Raw genomic sequence first — 14122 nt, 5'->3', positions numbered from 1 at the left:
GGAAAATTAAATAACTCCAAGTTTAAACTTCCCCTAGCCCTTTAATTGATGCTGTTAGTGCTTGAAATCATTTCAGTCCGAGCTAGTGATGAAGCACTAACCCGGAAGTATGTTTTAATCCAAGCTGGTGAAGAAACATTAACCCAGAAATATGTTTTAATCCGTTCTGAGAGGCGCACAGAGTTTGACAATGGATTATAAAGGAACACCACAGTTGCTGTCCTCGTATCCAAACCAAATTTCCCACTACACAAAACTTAAGCAGATGACTTTTATAGAATGGGCAGGCATCTTCCCTGTTGGCTGATGCCAGACATTTAGATCAGAATTCCGTATTAGGATTGTACTGCTGAAATTTCATGCAGCTTACATCAGGCTGGGAGGCAGTGCCACCTCAGTGATGGATCAGGATATCGTAAAGAAGATCTGAAAGGTGGATAACTACTTGAGTGGTTTGGGTGGGATGAAAATTTGCAGGTGACACCAAGTTGGGAGCAGATGTTGATCTGTTAGAGGGTAGAAAGGCTCTGCAGAGGGACCTTGACAGGCTGCACAGATGGGCAGAGTCCAGCATGATGGCATTCAACAAGTCCAAATGCTGGGTGCTGCACTTTAGCCACAATAACCCCATGCAGCACTACAGGCTGGGGGCAGAGTGGCTGGAGAGTGGCCAGGCAGAAAGGGACCTGGGAATACTGATTGACAGCCAGCTGAACATGAGCCAGCAGTGTGCCCAGGTGGCCAAGAAGCCCAATGGCATCAAGAATAGTGTGGCCATCAGGAGCAGGGAAGTCATTATGCCCCTGGACTCACCACTGGTTAGGCCCCACCTTTGAGTCCTGTGTCCATTTTTGGGCCCCTCAGTTTTAGAAGGGGATATTGAAACTCTTGAATGTGTCCAGAGAAGGGCAGCGAGGCTGGGGAGAGGCCTTGAGCACAAGCTCTATGAGGAGATGCTGAGGGAGCTGGGATTGATTAGCCTGGAGAAGAGGAGGCTAAGAGGAGACCTTATTGCTGTCTACATCTACCTGAAGGGAGGTTGTAGACAAGTGGAGGTTGGTCTCTTCTCCTAGGCAACCAGCACCAGAACAAGAGGGGACAGTCTCAAGCTGCAGCAGGGGAAGTTTAGGCTTGAGGTGAGGAGAAAGTTCTTCACAGAGAGAGTTGTTGGCCATTAGAATGTGCTGCGCAGGGAGGTGGTGGAGTCACTGTCCCTGGCGGTGTTCAGAAAGGGATTGGATGGTACCATGGTTTAGTCAGGAGGTGTTGGGTGACTTGATGATCTTTGAGGTCTCTTCCAACTGTGGTGATTCTGTGTGATTCTGAAATGCAGTAGTACAAATGTAAGGTCATGCATGTGGAGAGTGATATCAGAGGAATGTGCTACAGGCTGGAGTTCATCGGTGGGAAATGATGGAAGTGGAGGGACTGTGTGTGAGTGAGTTCACTCTAAGAAGCTGCATGTAAGATGCAAGTGTGAGAAAGGGCAAACATACTCCTAGGTAAAGCTTGGGGTACTTCTAGGCAAGGTGGAGATGTGCTACTGCAACCTATATGCAGGGCTGGGATATTGTACTCCATCAGGTGGGATCATACAGAAAAGGATTATTAAGTATATCAGGGAAAGTGAGAGTTTGTGTTACAAGAGGAAGCAGAGAGTGCTCAGCTTCTTCAGCCCAGCAAAGCAAAGACAGGTGGTGTGATTGCTGCCTATAAAAATATCAAGGGTCAGGCAGAAGAAAGAGAAAAGAGACATTTAGGGTAAAGTACCATACTGGCACAAGCTCAGCTGGGTTTGTGAATAAACATAAGCTAGAAGTGAGAATATTAGGCTGGTCACACTCTGAAACACATCCAGTGGGAGGAGAAAGCCAAATGGGAACAGATTTAAAGATGGGACTTCTAGAGGGCAGACTTTGGCCTGTTCAGGTCACTGGCTGAGAGTCCTGAAGGGCAAAGGAGTCCAGAATGGCAGGATGTTTTTCAGAAAGAAGCTCTTAGAGGCACAGGACTATCCCCATGGGCTGTCCCCATGTGTTTAAAACTGGTGGGGAAAACAGCCTGCCTGGATGAACAGGAAGCTTTTGCTGGGTCTTAGGAAAAAGAGGAGAGTTTACCACCCTAGGAAGAAGAGACAGTCTCCTCAAGAAGAGCACAGGGATTTACTTAGGTCACTTCTGTTTTGGGAAAATAGGTTAACCCACTGGTTTGCTTTGACCCATGTTGTTCTGATTCAAGCCTTCAGTTTAGGCTGGATGTTAGGAGGAGGTTCTTCATAGAAAGAGTGATTGGCCATTGGAATTGGCTGCCCAGGGAGGTGGTGGAGTCACCACCACTGGAGGTGTTGAGGAAGAGACTGGATTGGGGTGATTGGTGCCGTGGTTTAGTTGATTAGATGGTGGTGGGTGATAGGTTGGACTCGATGATCTCAAAGGTCTTTTCCAACCTGGTTAATTCTATTCTATTCAGTAACTTTGCAGATGACACTAAGCAGGAGTGTTGATCTGTGTAAGGGGCAGGAAGGCTCTACAGAGAGATCTGGACAGGTTGGATCAATGGGCTACATTCAATGGCATAAGGTTCACTAAGGCCAAGTGCTGGGTCCTGCACTTCAGTTGCAACAAGCCTGTGCAGTGCTACAGCCTTGGGGATGAGTGGATGGAAAGCTGCCTGGCAGAAAAGGACCTGGGTGTGTTGGTTGACAGCCAGCTGAACATGAGTCAGCAGTGTACTCAGGTGGCCAGGAAAGCCAACAGCATTCTGGCCTGTATCAGAAATGGCATGGCCAGCAGGAAAGAAGAATTTCTTTACTGAAAGAGTGGTGAGGCATTGAAACAGGCTGCCCAAGGAGGTGGTGGAGTTCACCATCCTGGGAGGTGTTCACACACAAAAAAAAGTAGATGTGGCACTTCAGGACACAGTCACTGCAGGAGATGTTAGGTAGAAGTTTGAACTTCAACCCAACAAATCTTTCCCACCCTTAATTATTCTATGATTCTGTGGGATATGGTACATTAGTAAAGTGAATAAGCAGAGGTAGCTGCTCTACTAACAAGGGCCTGGGTTCTGTCAGCCAGGGGAGTACTTTCTCTGCTGTCTCTGAATGTGGCTGTGCTTTTACCTTCTCTGAATTCCTGGAGGATACGAGGGGCCTGCCAGTGCATACGGGGTTGATCCTTCTGCCGAAATACAGAGAGGAAGAATCAAATCTGTGGTGTTCAATTGCAACATCAAAGACAAACCATCTTCCTCTACTATGCCCTGTGGTGCCAAGGTGATGTCAAGGACCAGAATCTTAATCCACTGGTGTGTGTCAGAAAGTGGATGGGAATAAGTGGGAGGAGAAGGGCCAGATTTATGGCATATTTTTCCATCATTGTGAAAAATACTGAAGCCTCATGTTCAGGAGAGGTTCTTAAGATTCCCTGTCCATCCCTCCCTCCTGCCCCTGTTTCTGAGCATTTTTCATTTCTCTTTTCCCAAGAAAATTGCAGTGATGATATTTCTACCCATGTTACTTATCTTGTGGTGTCTCATTCTCCAGCAATGGAGAATAAGTCTGTCCCTTGGATAATTTGCTCTCAATCTTTGAGAGCATAAATTCTGACATGCATAAATCCTGTCATCATCTTTTCCTTTTCTGATTGGTTGTTGGGGTTTTTTTGTGGGTTTTGATTGTGGTTTGGAGGTTGGGGGTTTTTGTATTATTATTATTTAAGAAGTCCATGGCACCTAGACTCTTGGAAATTACCTCTCTGCAAGGCATCCTGTAGCTTGGGAGGTGTAGTTTGGGCAGAAATTGAGGGCAATACATATCTACTGAGGCAGCAGGATATATTGTGTTGCAGGGCCCTGTGTCATGCCAAGAGTTGTTACCAGTGCCATAACTGAGCTCAGCCCCTTTCAGACCCTCAGATGGGGTGCCTGGGACTATCTTTCCTGGCCATTATCAGTTTAAGGCCAGAGACACTGCCAGTCCTGTCATGCTGTATGATTTTTGTCCGGTCTCTGTGAACAATATGCCATTTGGAAGGGAGCAGTGTGTCTTAGCTGGACGTTGTTGGGATGAGTTCATGGCAGTTGCAGCCACAGGGGAAATCTAACAGGAGATGTTCCCTGCAGCCCCTTAGGACAAAGCTCTATAATGTGTCCGGTACTGGTGGCAAACAGGCTGAACAGGTGAAAATAGGAGGCTCTTTCACATCTTGAGTGGAATTGACTTTCAGAAGAAAAGTGCTCTTCTGCTGCTGCCACCTTCTTCAGGCCCTGGACCATGCTCAAACAGGATGTATGTGCTTGATAAGAAAATGGGCAGCTTGGCTGAAACGGGATGTTGTTCTAGGCATGAAAGATATGCATGCCCTTGCACCTGCTGTTGCAAGAGCACTTTAATTGCTGATTACTTGAAGAGAGCAACCCACCAGCTACACAGGCAGTTGAAGATTATTTTGTCCACATTATTGTGTCATATTTTGTTCAGATGTTTTAGAGATATGTTTTCTGCACTCATGGCTCCTGGCCTCATGCACATGTGCTCTCCAAGGTGTCCTGACACAGGTGAAAGAGGAGTGTTGAAGGGGTTCAGGCTAACACCCCACCTGCATGTATGCTAGAGACAGCCTTTGTATGTCATAGAAATCATAGAATGACTTAGGATGGAAAGGACCTCAGAGATCATCTGCTCCAACCACCCTGCCACAGGCAGGGACAGCTCTCAGCTATACTCTGCTGCTCAAGGCCTCATCCAACCTGATCTGCAACACCCACAGGGAAGAGATGTTCACACCTCCCTGGGCAGCCTATTCCAGAGTCTCATGCTCCTCTGCAGAGCTGTAAAGGGAATGAGGAAGAGCCTGCTGGAAGGAAGGAAGCTGTAGTGCCACACCAGCCTGCCTTTGTCTGTCTCCTCTCCTTTCAGCATGGCTGGGATGGGAGCCGGGAGCTTTCCCAGTGGTCCACATCTGCAGTTATCAGATGAGGATGGAGTGGGAGTGCAGGCTCATTTGGGCTGCAGGAAAGAACAGCCATGGGGAATTAGAATGAGGCTGAGAGAAAAAGGAGAGTGAGTGAGCATGTGTGGAAAGGATTTGGAGGAGAGATTCGGGAAAGCTCATGCCCTGACCTGAGAAGCTGCTGAAGAAATGGGACAAAATAAGGAGTGAATAGCAGTGCTAGGAAGCTGGATGCCCATAGAGCAGTTCCTTTGCTCTGATCAACTTGCTGGGAAAGCTACATGATTTCAGTGTACTTTTTTTCTATCTGATATTTGGAACAATTCCTTGGGCTCAGTGATGAAACAGGTTTTCTTTCTAACTTCTCACTCAAGCAAGCATGCACAGCTGCTTAATGTGCAGCTGATTGTGAGACCACATGTGTGGCTATGCAGGTCACACAGAGTCCCAACACAGGTAGGTCGAGAATTCATTTTGCTGTTTAACAGGACTACAACATTAACTGCTGACAGATGTGTTAATATCATTTGGCATTATTATGTTTGTTAGTGACAAATTGCCTGTCTTAAACATCATTCCATCCGAAAACAACATCCTTTTTTCTGTAATAGTCCACATAATAAGAAAATGTGAATGTGGTGGTGTAATCACAGAATCACCAAGGTTGGAAGAGACCTCGAAGATCATCAAGTCCAACCTGTCACCACAGACCTCATGACTAAACCATGGCACTTGCTTTGGACCTCGCTGCTGTGGGGGAATGGAATGGAATCAGGGAGAAAGGGTTGTGTGACATCCTGCTTTTCTCTCTGAGGCTCTTGGTGTGTTCCTGAATGGCGGGACAAGGACTCTTTAAGCACCACAAGCCAGCCCAGATAAGATAGGGGAGTGGGCAGACAGTACCTACCAACAGAGTGTAACAGTAAGGAACATGAAAGGGCAGACCTAGTTTGCAAATCCTGGAGACTCAATGGCTAAATACATATCAGCAGGTGAGTGTACTCTCCCTTGATTGTTAATACTACTTACAAGTGGCAGGGAAGAGGGACAGGTTGCAGACTGCATGTTGCTACATGCACCCCATATAGGGCTAGTTTTGTCCTTTGTAAGGTGTTCTTAATCAACCTGTTCTGCAGGAACGTTCTCCCATCTGCAGCCTGTTTGATATTTGCAGCCAGCTGGCAGAAAATGTGGATTTGTTTGGTTTTTCCTTTCCCATCCACTTCCTCTGATTATTGGAAATAAAGGGGGAGAAGGCAGAGGTGAGGCTGTGTGTTGCACTGTGCTTTTCTTCTGGCCCTACTGGCAGCATCCTGAGCCTGGTGATGAATGAGCTTGTTGCGTGAGAACCTTCACTGAGGCTTCAGCATCTCTAATAGGGTGGCCAGCATTTCACTATCCTCTGTGCCTGTCTGTGTTTTATTAGCTGCACCACAGCAATATTAAGCTGGAGCACTGGGCTTGTGTTATCAGGAGAAAGGAGGCTGAAGAGGAAATGGAGGGAAGAATGTACCAGGGTAGGCTGGGAGAAGAGCATGCACAGAGCAGGAGACTTAGGGCAGCAGCCGGTGATTGAAGTAGAGAACTGACAAAAGAATTCCTGCTGGACACATGTATACAGTTCTGCACAGACCTGCTGCTGGCAATGGAGGAGGCAAAGGCTGTTTAGGGAGAGGGAAGCAGAGCCAGACCTCAGCAGTAATGTCTCTCTGTGTTGGACCTGTGCTGCCGATTGCAAGCCGAGACCTGCCTCGTGTGCACAGAGAGAGCAGGTAGCTGAAGCTGCTTTCTTTTTCTCCCTTGCACTAATTTTGTGCCCTTTAAACTGTGCTGGCAGCACATATGACCCTTTTTGCTGATCACTGTAACTAACTCAGAGGAGACTTTTGGCCCATGCTACTTTTCACCTAGCAGAACCAATCTTTCCGAAGGCATTCTGGGCCAGTGTGGTGGGTTGAAAATTCCCCCCCAACATTAAATTTTCCAGGCCAGCTCAGTTGGAAGCAAATGAAAGCTGTATTTACAAGCAAAACTATGATCTACAATGGAATGCAGTGAATGTGTACAAAATATACAGTATTTACAACTAATGAACAGCACAAGGACACTCATGGTCAAAGACCAGGGGAAGATCATAGGATCAATAAGGCTGGAAAAGACATCAGAGATCATCAAGTCCAACCTGTCATAGAATACATAGAATAAACCAACACCCAACATCTCATGACTACTAAACCATGGCACTAAGTGCCACATCCAGTCCCCTCTTTTACACCTCCAGGGATGGTGATTCTACCACCTCCCTGGGCAGCACATTCCAATGGCTAACAACTCTCTCTGTGAAGAACTTTCTCCTCACCTCAAGGCTAAGCTTACCCTGGCACAGCTTGAGACTGTGTCCTCTTGTTCTGGTGCTGGTTGCCTGGGAGAAGAGACCAACTCCCACCTGGCTACAACCACCCTTCAGGTAGTTGTGGAATCATTTAAAATGATAGCTTCTGCCTCCCTGCACCCCCTTACCTGCCTGTACATAAAAGGGATAAGAGAAAGGAGCAGAGAGGTGTTAGGCTTAGCCAAAACAGTGCAGCCAAAGTCAAGCAGACATGAGTTAGTATCTCTCCCAGAGCGAAGAAGCGAGAGAAGCGAGCAAAGTTATTTACATTACGAGCTTAAGTCTGTTATCTTTCCAATGGGATTGCTTAGAACTATCATTATTTTCCTTTTTACACCAAGTAGTGATTTATTTACATTTTACTACTTTCTGTTCAAGATCTGTGACAAATTTTAAAAGCCTAAAGCTACCACAGTCACTTCTGTTAGGATGCCAGAACTGTAGGGGCTATAGTGAGGATGTGCGGAGAGCAGCCCTGCTGGCAGCCATTTGCCATGTCTGTCCACAGCATAGAGAGAATACACAGGAGACAGGAAGAGTTGGATTTGAAGTATTTGGTGAAGGTAAAAGACCCTCACAAAAATTTTCCCCGTAGCTCCAAGAGGAGGTTTGTGCTGGGCCCCAGCTGTCCCTTTCCCATTACCTAGATCCAGGTCTCTTCTGGGAAGCAGGACAGTTGTGATCCGTGACCTATATATGTGCCTTTATTCATTTGTTTCACAGCCAAACCTGGGTGGCAGACAGCTATTTACTTGGTTAAACCCATGTGCCCCTGAGGACAGACTCAGTTTGGGGAGATCTAAAGCTTTGCAGTCCAGACCGGAGGCTGATTTCTTGCTGTGTCCTGGATTAGGTGATGTGGGAGAGTAGGTGGTTTGATACTGCTCCCAGAGGCTTTAGATACCCAAATTCCACCTAACTCCCAGCAGAAGTGGAATTTGCACTGTCTGAATCTCACGCTTAGGTTTCTCTCTGCCTCTCCATTTTGTTTCTCTTCTAAAGGTTATGTCTAGACAAGGGAAATGGCTCCTGACCTCCTCCTATTTACTAGCTGCCTTGACAGCACCTTAACTCATGGCAGCTTGTGGGGAGGAGCTGCCACCAATCCCTACCAGTCAGGTTCAACTCCCCAAAAAGCCCTGTGCCAGTAGCTGTACTGCTCTGTGACCCTTCTTTTTCCAGAGAATTGAGGGTCCAAGTACTAAGTGATCCCAGGTGAGACTGCTGCCTCTGGGAGCAAGCTCAGCTCTTGTTTGGTATAGCAGCAGAGTGGAGGGCTGGCAGGTGGAAGGGCTGAGCACTAGCCATGCCAGTTGGATCAGCACCCAGCTTGCATGCATGCAGACGGAGTGCTGCTGATAATGAATGAATCCTGGCAGCATCCCAATGCCAAGTTCATGCTTGGTTCCCAGATGCTCTGCCCTGGTCCTGCCCACTACCTCACAAGAAGGCAAGAAGCTTCAGAAAGGCACCAGAACAGTTCCTGGCCCTCTAATCTGTTCTGCCTGGAGGAGGAGGTGGATGCAGAAGACAGTTCCTCAAGCAGCTTGCACACTGATCTATTTAGGTGCAAGGATTCCCCTTAGGCAGAATTTTTAAGGCAGGTACAAAGTTGTTGTTCATAGTGAGAACCACGGGTTCCTAGGCTCAGGCCCTGCCACAACACAGTACCATGGCAGAATCTGGTCTCACACTGCCCCGTTGCTTGGGAGCACTGTCCAAATTGTGGCCAGATCAACTCTGGTGAGAAGCACCAATTCTTGAGTCCTGGCCATGCTGGAAATGAACAGGGCTGTTGCATGGAAAGCTCTCCAGCAGCAGCTATTGTTTCTGAGTTTAAACTTGCAGTTATGTACCTTAGAGCTAGAGGCAGACGAAGAGATTGCTTGTTTTTACCAAGTGCCACATCTGCATTGCTCTCCTGCCTTGCATTGCTGATGGCCTTCACTCCTGCCATGTCTTCACTCCATCTTCTTGCCCTGCACTGTCCAGAATGACAGATTTGCTGTGAACCTTCCTCCCTGCATCCCTCTTCCAGTAATCCTGTAACTTCAGAGTTAATGACAAACACTGAGCCTGCTTATCAAGAGAATTGCCTTTGTGATGAAACCTGTCAGCACAGAGAATGTATCGGAGGCAGGGGAAGGCTTAGTATCTGGGACAGTGAATGCTGGGCCATGGAAAGCCCTGCCAAAAATCTTTCTGCTAGGACCAGCATTGCCAACATATCTTACCACAAAGATCCAGGCTCCGCACAGCAGCAGGCAACAAATTGTATCTTCAGAATGCAATCCTTGTTCTTGTCCTTCTCCCACCAAGCAAGTACGGCTGTGGGCAGGGATGTTTCATTGACATACATAATTCATCATCTTTAGTGGTGATGATTTTGACAATGGTATTTTTCCCATTGTTTTCTTGACATTTCCCTGCTGCCTTAGCTAACTAAATATTCAGGTTTTATGGTTCAACTCATTTCCCCAGTGGGCATCAGAGAAAGAAGGAGCCTATAAGTGATTCCAGAGGACCACTGATTTGAACTAGATCTCTTCTTCTGATCTATGGAGGCAGCATGGGCTAGGATTCAAGGGTGGATTCTGTGGAAGGGTGCTGAGGAAGCATGGCAGTAGACAGGTCTCAATGAGGCTACATACCTTGGTGCATTAATGGAGGTGAGTTGGGCTCATTCTTCCTTTCCAGGTTCTAGTTACCACCCCAGTCAGGAGGATATCATGGCTTCCTTTCAGGGAAAGCTCAAGCTTGTACTGATCTGTACAAGAGGTGGGAGTTTTAAAACCAATTCTGCATGAATACCCCATTGATAAACCAGATATACTTCTCTTTATAGAAAGAGTAGCAGTAGGGTATTAGAGGGCATATAGCATCCCTCAGGTTTCCTGTTGCCGGATTTTCATAACGCTGTGGGTTCTTTTTCTATGCAGCTGGCTCAGAGAAACATCATCCAAACCTTCATTCCTGTGCAGAAAATGGAGAAAGGCCTGTTGCTGGAGCACATCTTGCCCAACTTGAAAGTGCCTCAGAGCTATGAAGTTCACCTGACACCCATCACCAGCTTTGGGGCTGGAGATACAGCTGCCCGCATCATCCGGTACATGGAACGTAGGTGTCTCACCCTCAGTCTTGACTATGAGAGCAGGCCCAAGCCTCAGGCCTAGGGACATAGGCATGTGTAGATGTTGCCTTCTGTGACCCTTGGGTGAATCTCTCTGCTCTACAGAGTTTTGAGGGCACAGTGCTATCACATTTCACCATATTTTAGCTGGTGCCATCAATGCAGAGTGTTAGCTAGAGATCTGAGGGCCAGTCTCCACTCACCCTGTGCTCAGAAGCTGCAGCTTGCATTTTCTGCTCTGTGGACTGGAGCGTCCCAAAGTCACAGTCCACCATCAGGCCTAGCAATCCCACAACCCTATGATTTCTTTACTCCTCTCAGGAATTTGGAGCCTGTGTTTCAGCAGAAAGCACAGGTCTCCCTCCTCCTGTGTTTGCAGTTTCACCCAACACTCATCCTGTGGAGTGGCAATATGTCTGGTGTCCTCAGCATAACTGTTCTCTCAAACTTTCACAGTTTCTAAAGCTGTTGTGACATCCTTCACAGATAAGAAGCTTTGGTATCTAAGTGGGTGCTTTGCCACATAGAAGTTGGGCTCCCCTGTGCAATCCTGAGATCACCCCTTAGGTGTGGTTTTCTTAAGGTCTGTTGCTGCTTGGCTCAGAGTCAGTATCTTGTTCCATCAGCAAGGCAGACACCGAGCACTACTGTTTCACAGGGGTGCTGCTAGGATCCTTATGTATCTATGGCCTTTGTTGATGTGTTTTATTTTCAGACTATGAGTGTGATGTGCAATTTGAGTGAATACTAGCTGTTCTGACTTGTTTTTCTGTTTCCTCTTCCAGCAATCAACTATCCCAACCCAACAGGTAAGCAACAAGACATTTGTATTTTTGTTTTGAATGCAATGTATGTTAGCCAAGTGCTCCAGCAGATGAGGCAAGCTGGAATACACAGCTGACTTTGTCAAGTGCTTTTACTCAAAAAAGGATAGAATAGAATAGAATAGAATTAACCAGGTTGGAAAAGACCTTTGAGATCATCAAGTCCAACCTATCATCCAACACATCTAATCAACTAAACCATGGCACCAAGCCCCCCATCCAGGCTATTCCTAAGCACCTCCAGTATGGTGACTCCACCACCTCCTTGGGCAGCCCATTCCAATGATGAATCACTCTTTCTATGAAGAACTTCTTTCCAAGATGAAGTAGCACACACCAATGCTTCCAACAAGAAATGGTATTTGTTGTACCTGGAGTCATTGCTAGTAGATAAATGCCAAAAATGTGCTTCCTACTCACACTTCACATCTTTGTGACTGAATAGGCTGTAATCCTGAATATGCCCTCCCCCTAACATTAGCAATCTGCATCCAATAAGTAGGTTATTAAATGTTCCCCAAAATATCCATGTTTAAGGAATGTATATGTCCCATCCTCTTCTGACCAGGAAAGATACCACTTGTTATCTCTGCAGGTTGGAATGGAGTAGTCTCCAACTTGGATCTAGATCCTCTTGCAAACTTCTTGAGCACAGTTCCTTTCTTCTTCCCCTCCAGTGTCATCACTGTTTACTTGACCTTCTGGCTATTTCTGTCAAGATGCAGTCCTCTCTTCGCTTAGCACTGAGAGTACTCATTGATTTTGAGGGAAGAATATACATCTTAGAATGATGGTCTTTAATAAGTGCCAGGTTCTGCACATTGGCCACAGCAACCCCATGCAGTGCTACAGGCTGGGGTCAGAGTGGCTGGAGAGCAGCCAGGCAGAGAGGGACCTGGGGGTACTGGTCGATGGTAGGCTGAACATGAGCCTGCAGTGTGCCCAGGCAGCCAAGAGGGCCAATGGCATCCTGGCCTGTATCATGAACAGTGTGGCCAGGAGGAGCAGGGAAGTCATTCTCCCCCTGTACACCACACTGGTTAGGCCACCCCCTGAATCCTGTGTCCAGTTCTGGGCCCCTCAGTTTAGGAAAGATGTTGAGTTGCTGGAATGTGTCCAGAGAAGGGCTACAAAGCTGGGGAGGGGTTTGGAGCACAGCCCTATGAGGAGAGGCTGAGGGAGCTGGGGTTGCTTAGCCTGGAGAAGAGGAGGCTGAGGGGAGACCTTATTGCTGTCTACAACTACCTGAAGGGAGGTTGTAGACAAGTGGGGGTTGGTCTCTTCTCCCAGGCAACCAGCACCAGAACAAGAGGACACAGTCTCAAGCTGTGCCAGGGGACGTTTACACTGGAGGTTAGGAAGAAATTCTACACAGAGAGAGTGATTTGCTATTGGAATGTGCTGTCCCAGGAGGTGGTGGAGTCACCATCATTGGAGGTGTTCAAGAGGAGACTTGATAGGGTGCTTGGTGCCATGGTTTAGTTGATTAGGTGATGTTGGATAATAGGTTGGAAGTGATGATCTTCCAAACTGGTTTATTCTATTCTAATAAGAGTATGGTGGTGCCCATCAAGCATAAAAGAAGATTTCTGTTGTGCTGTAATTGGTGGTGGAGTGATCTTCAGGGGATGAAACAAAGTCCCTTTGTTTTGATTGTGTTGTACAGGCCCAGGAAACACTCTTGGGCAGAGATGGGCAGACTACTTGCTGGTGGTTCATGAGGAGCAGCTGGTTCCATGTAGCTGTTTTTTCCCTCCCTGTTTCCAGCTGCTGAGTCAACATTCAGTCTTTTTATGTATCACTGTATGTAAGTGTGGGCAGGTGCTACTTCTGCACTGAAGGGTAGAAGTGGGAAGGAGAAGCCGTAGTTGGGTAATGGCAGCCAGGAATCAGGATATGGGGTTTTCTTGTTAAGGAAGCCATGAGTCATTCACTCTTGCAAGTTCATCTTGCAAAGATGGTTTGATGAACCATATTGGACTTGAGAGTAGGAGCTTCTTATAGTCAGAGGGATATTGTTGCTCTAATTCCTGATTTCTTTTACTTTGCTTTTCCCCACTTTCTAATCCTCTTTAAACATTCTCCCTAGAAGACTTGCTGGGGAACACTGAATATGTTGCAGGGGATCCACTCCAGAATGTGTTCCTCAGTACTTGCTGGGGGAGGCAAGCATCCCAGCCTCCAGGTGGAAGTGAAAAACTCTGGCCTTTTCCCCTTGCTTCTACAGTACATAAATGACCGGTTAAAGCAGTCCTAATTGTGTCAGTCTTTTGGGGTCTTCATGAACTGACCCTTCAGATTCCTTGCCTGGGGATGCTTTGACTGAGACCAGAATGACTGCATGAAAGTTACACATTGTGGAAGATAACTCGGCCACATTTGTATTTTCACACAGTAAACCTCACTGGAGGTTTCTCCCCGATAGAAGTCACTGAACCTGTGGTAGATACAGAGACCCCTAGGTGATTCATCAAGATCCTGCCCAGTGAGTTCATGCCTTTGGACTAACTTCCTAAAGTCAAGCATAGAAGAGGCTCCTAGCTCTGTCTCCAGAGTACATCTCAGTTCCCAGATTCTTGTCTGAATAACATGGAAATCCCTGCTACTACCTCTTATTGTCCCAACTTCTTTATTACCACCATCTGAGGGAAAAGGGCTGAAAGAGGATTGAAAAGGCATCCTCACGCTAGGCTGCCCAGCCAAATACTGGGAGCAAATATTGAGAGCTCTTAAGTGAAAGGCAAAGATTAAATGATTAATGCCTCTGGCAGCCTGACACAAGGGCATGCACAATGGTGATTAATTTACAAACTCTGAGAGTCAC

General features: G+C 46.9%; 1 protein-coding gene across 1 annotated transcript in view; it reads left to right on the top strand.

Moving 5' to 3' along the window:
* The window catches only part of MDGA1 (MAM domain containing glycosylphosphatidylinositol anchor 1), a 120367-nt gene that overhangs the window by 72419 nt on the left and 33826 nt on the right, over positions 1–14122 (top strand). Inside the window, exons 11-12 of the mRNA XM_054162297.1 lie at positions 10284–10461; positions 11260–11283. Coding sequence (XP_054018272.1) covers positions 10284–10461; positions 11260–11283 — 202 coding nt within the window. The remainder of the gene's footprint in view (positions 1–10283; positions 10462–11259; positions 11284–14122) is intronic.

The sequence above is a fragment of the Dryobates pubescens genome, chromosome 6, assembly GCF_014839835.1.
Source record: "Dryobates pubescens isolate bDryPub1 chromosome 6, bDryPub1.pri, whole genome shotgun sequence".
Classification (NCBI taxonomy): Eukaryota; Metazoa; Chordata; class Aves; order Piciformes; family Picidae; genus Dryobates; species Dryobates pubescens.
This window is presented reverse-complemented; position numbering and strand designations above follow the sequence as displayed.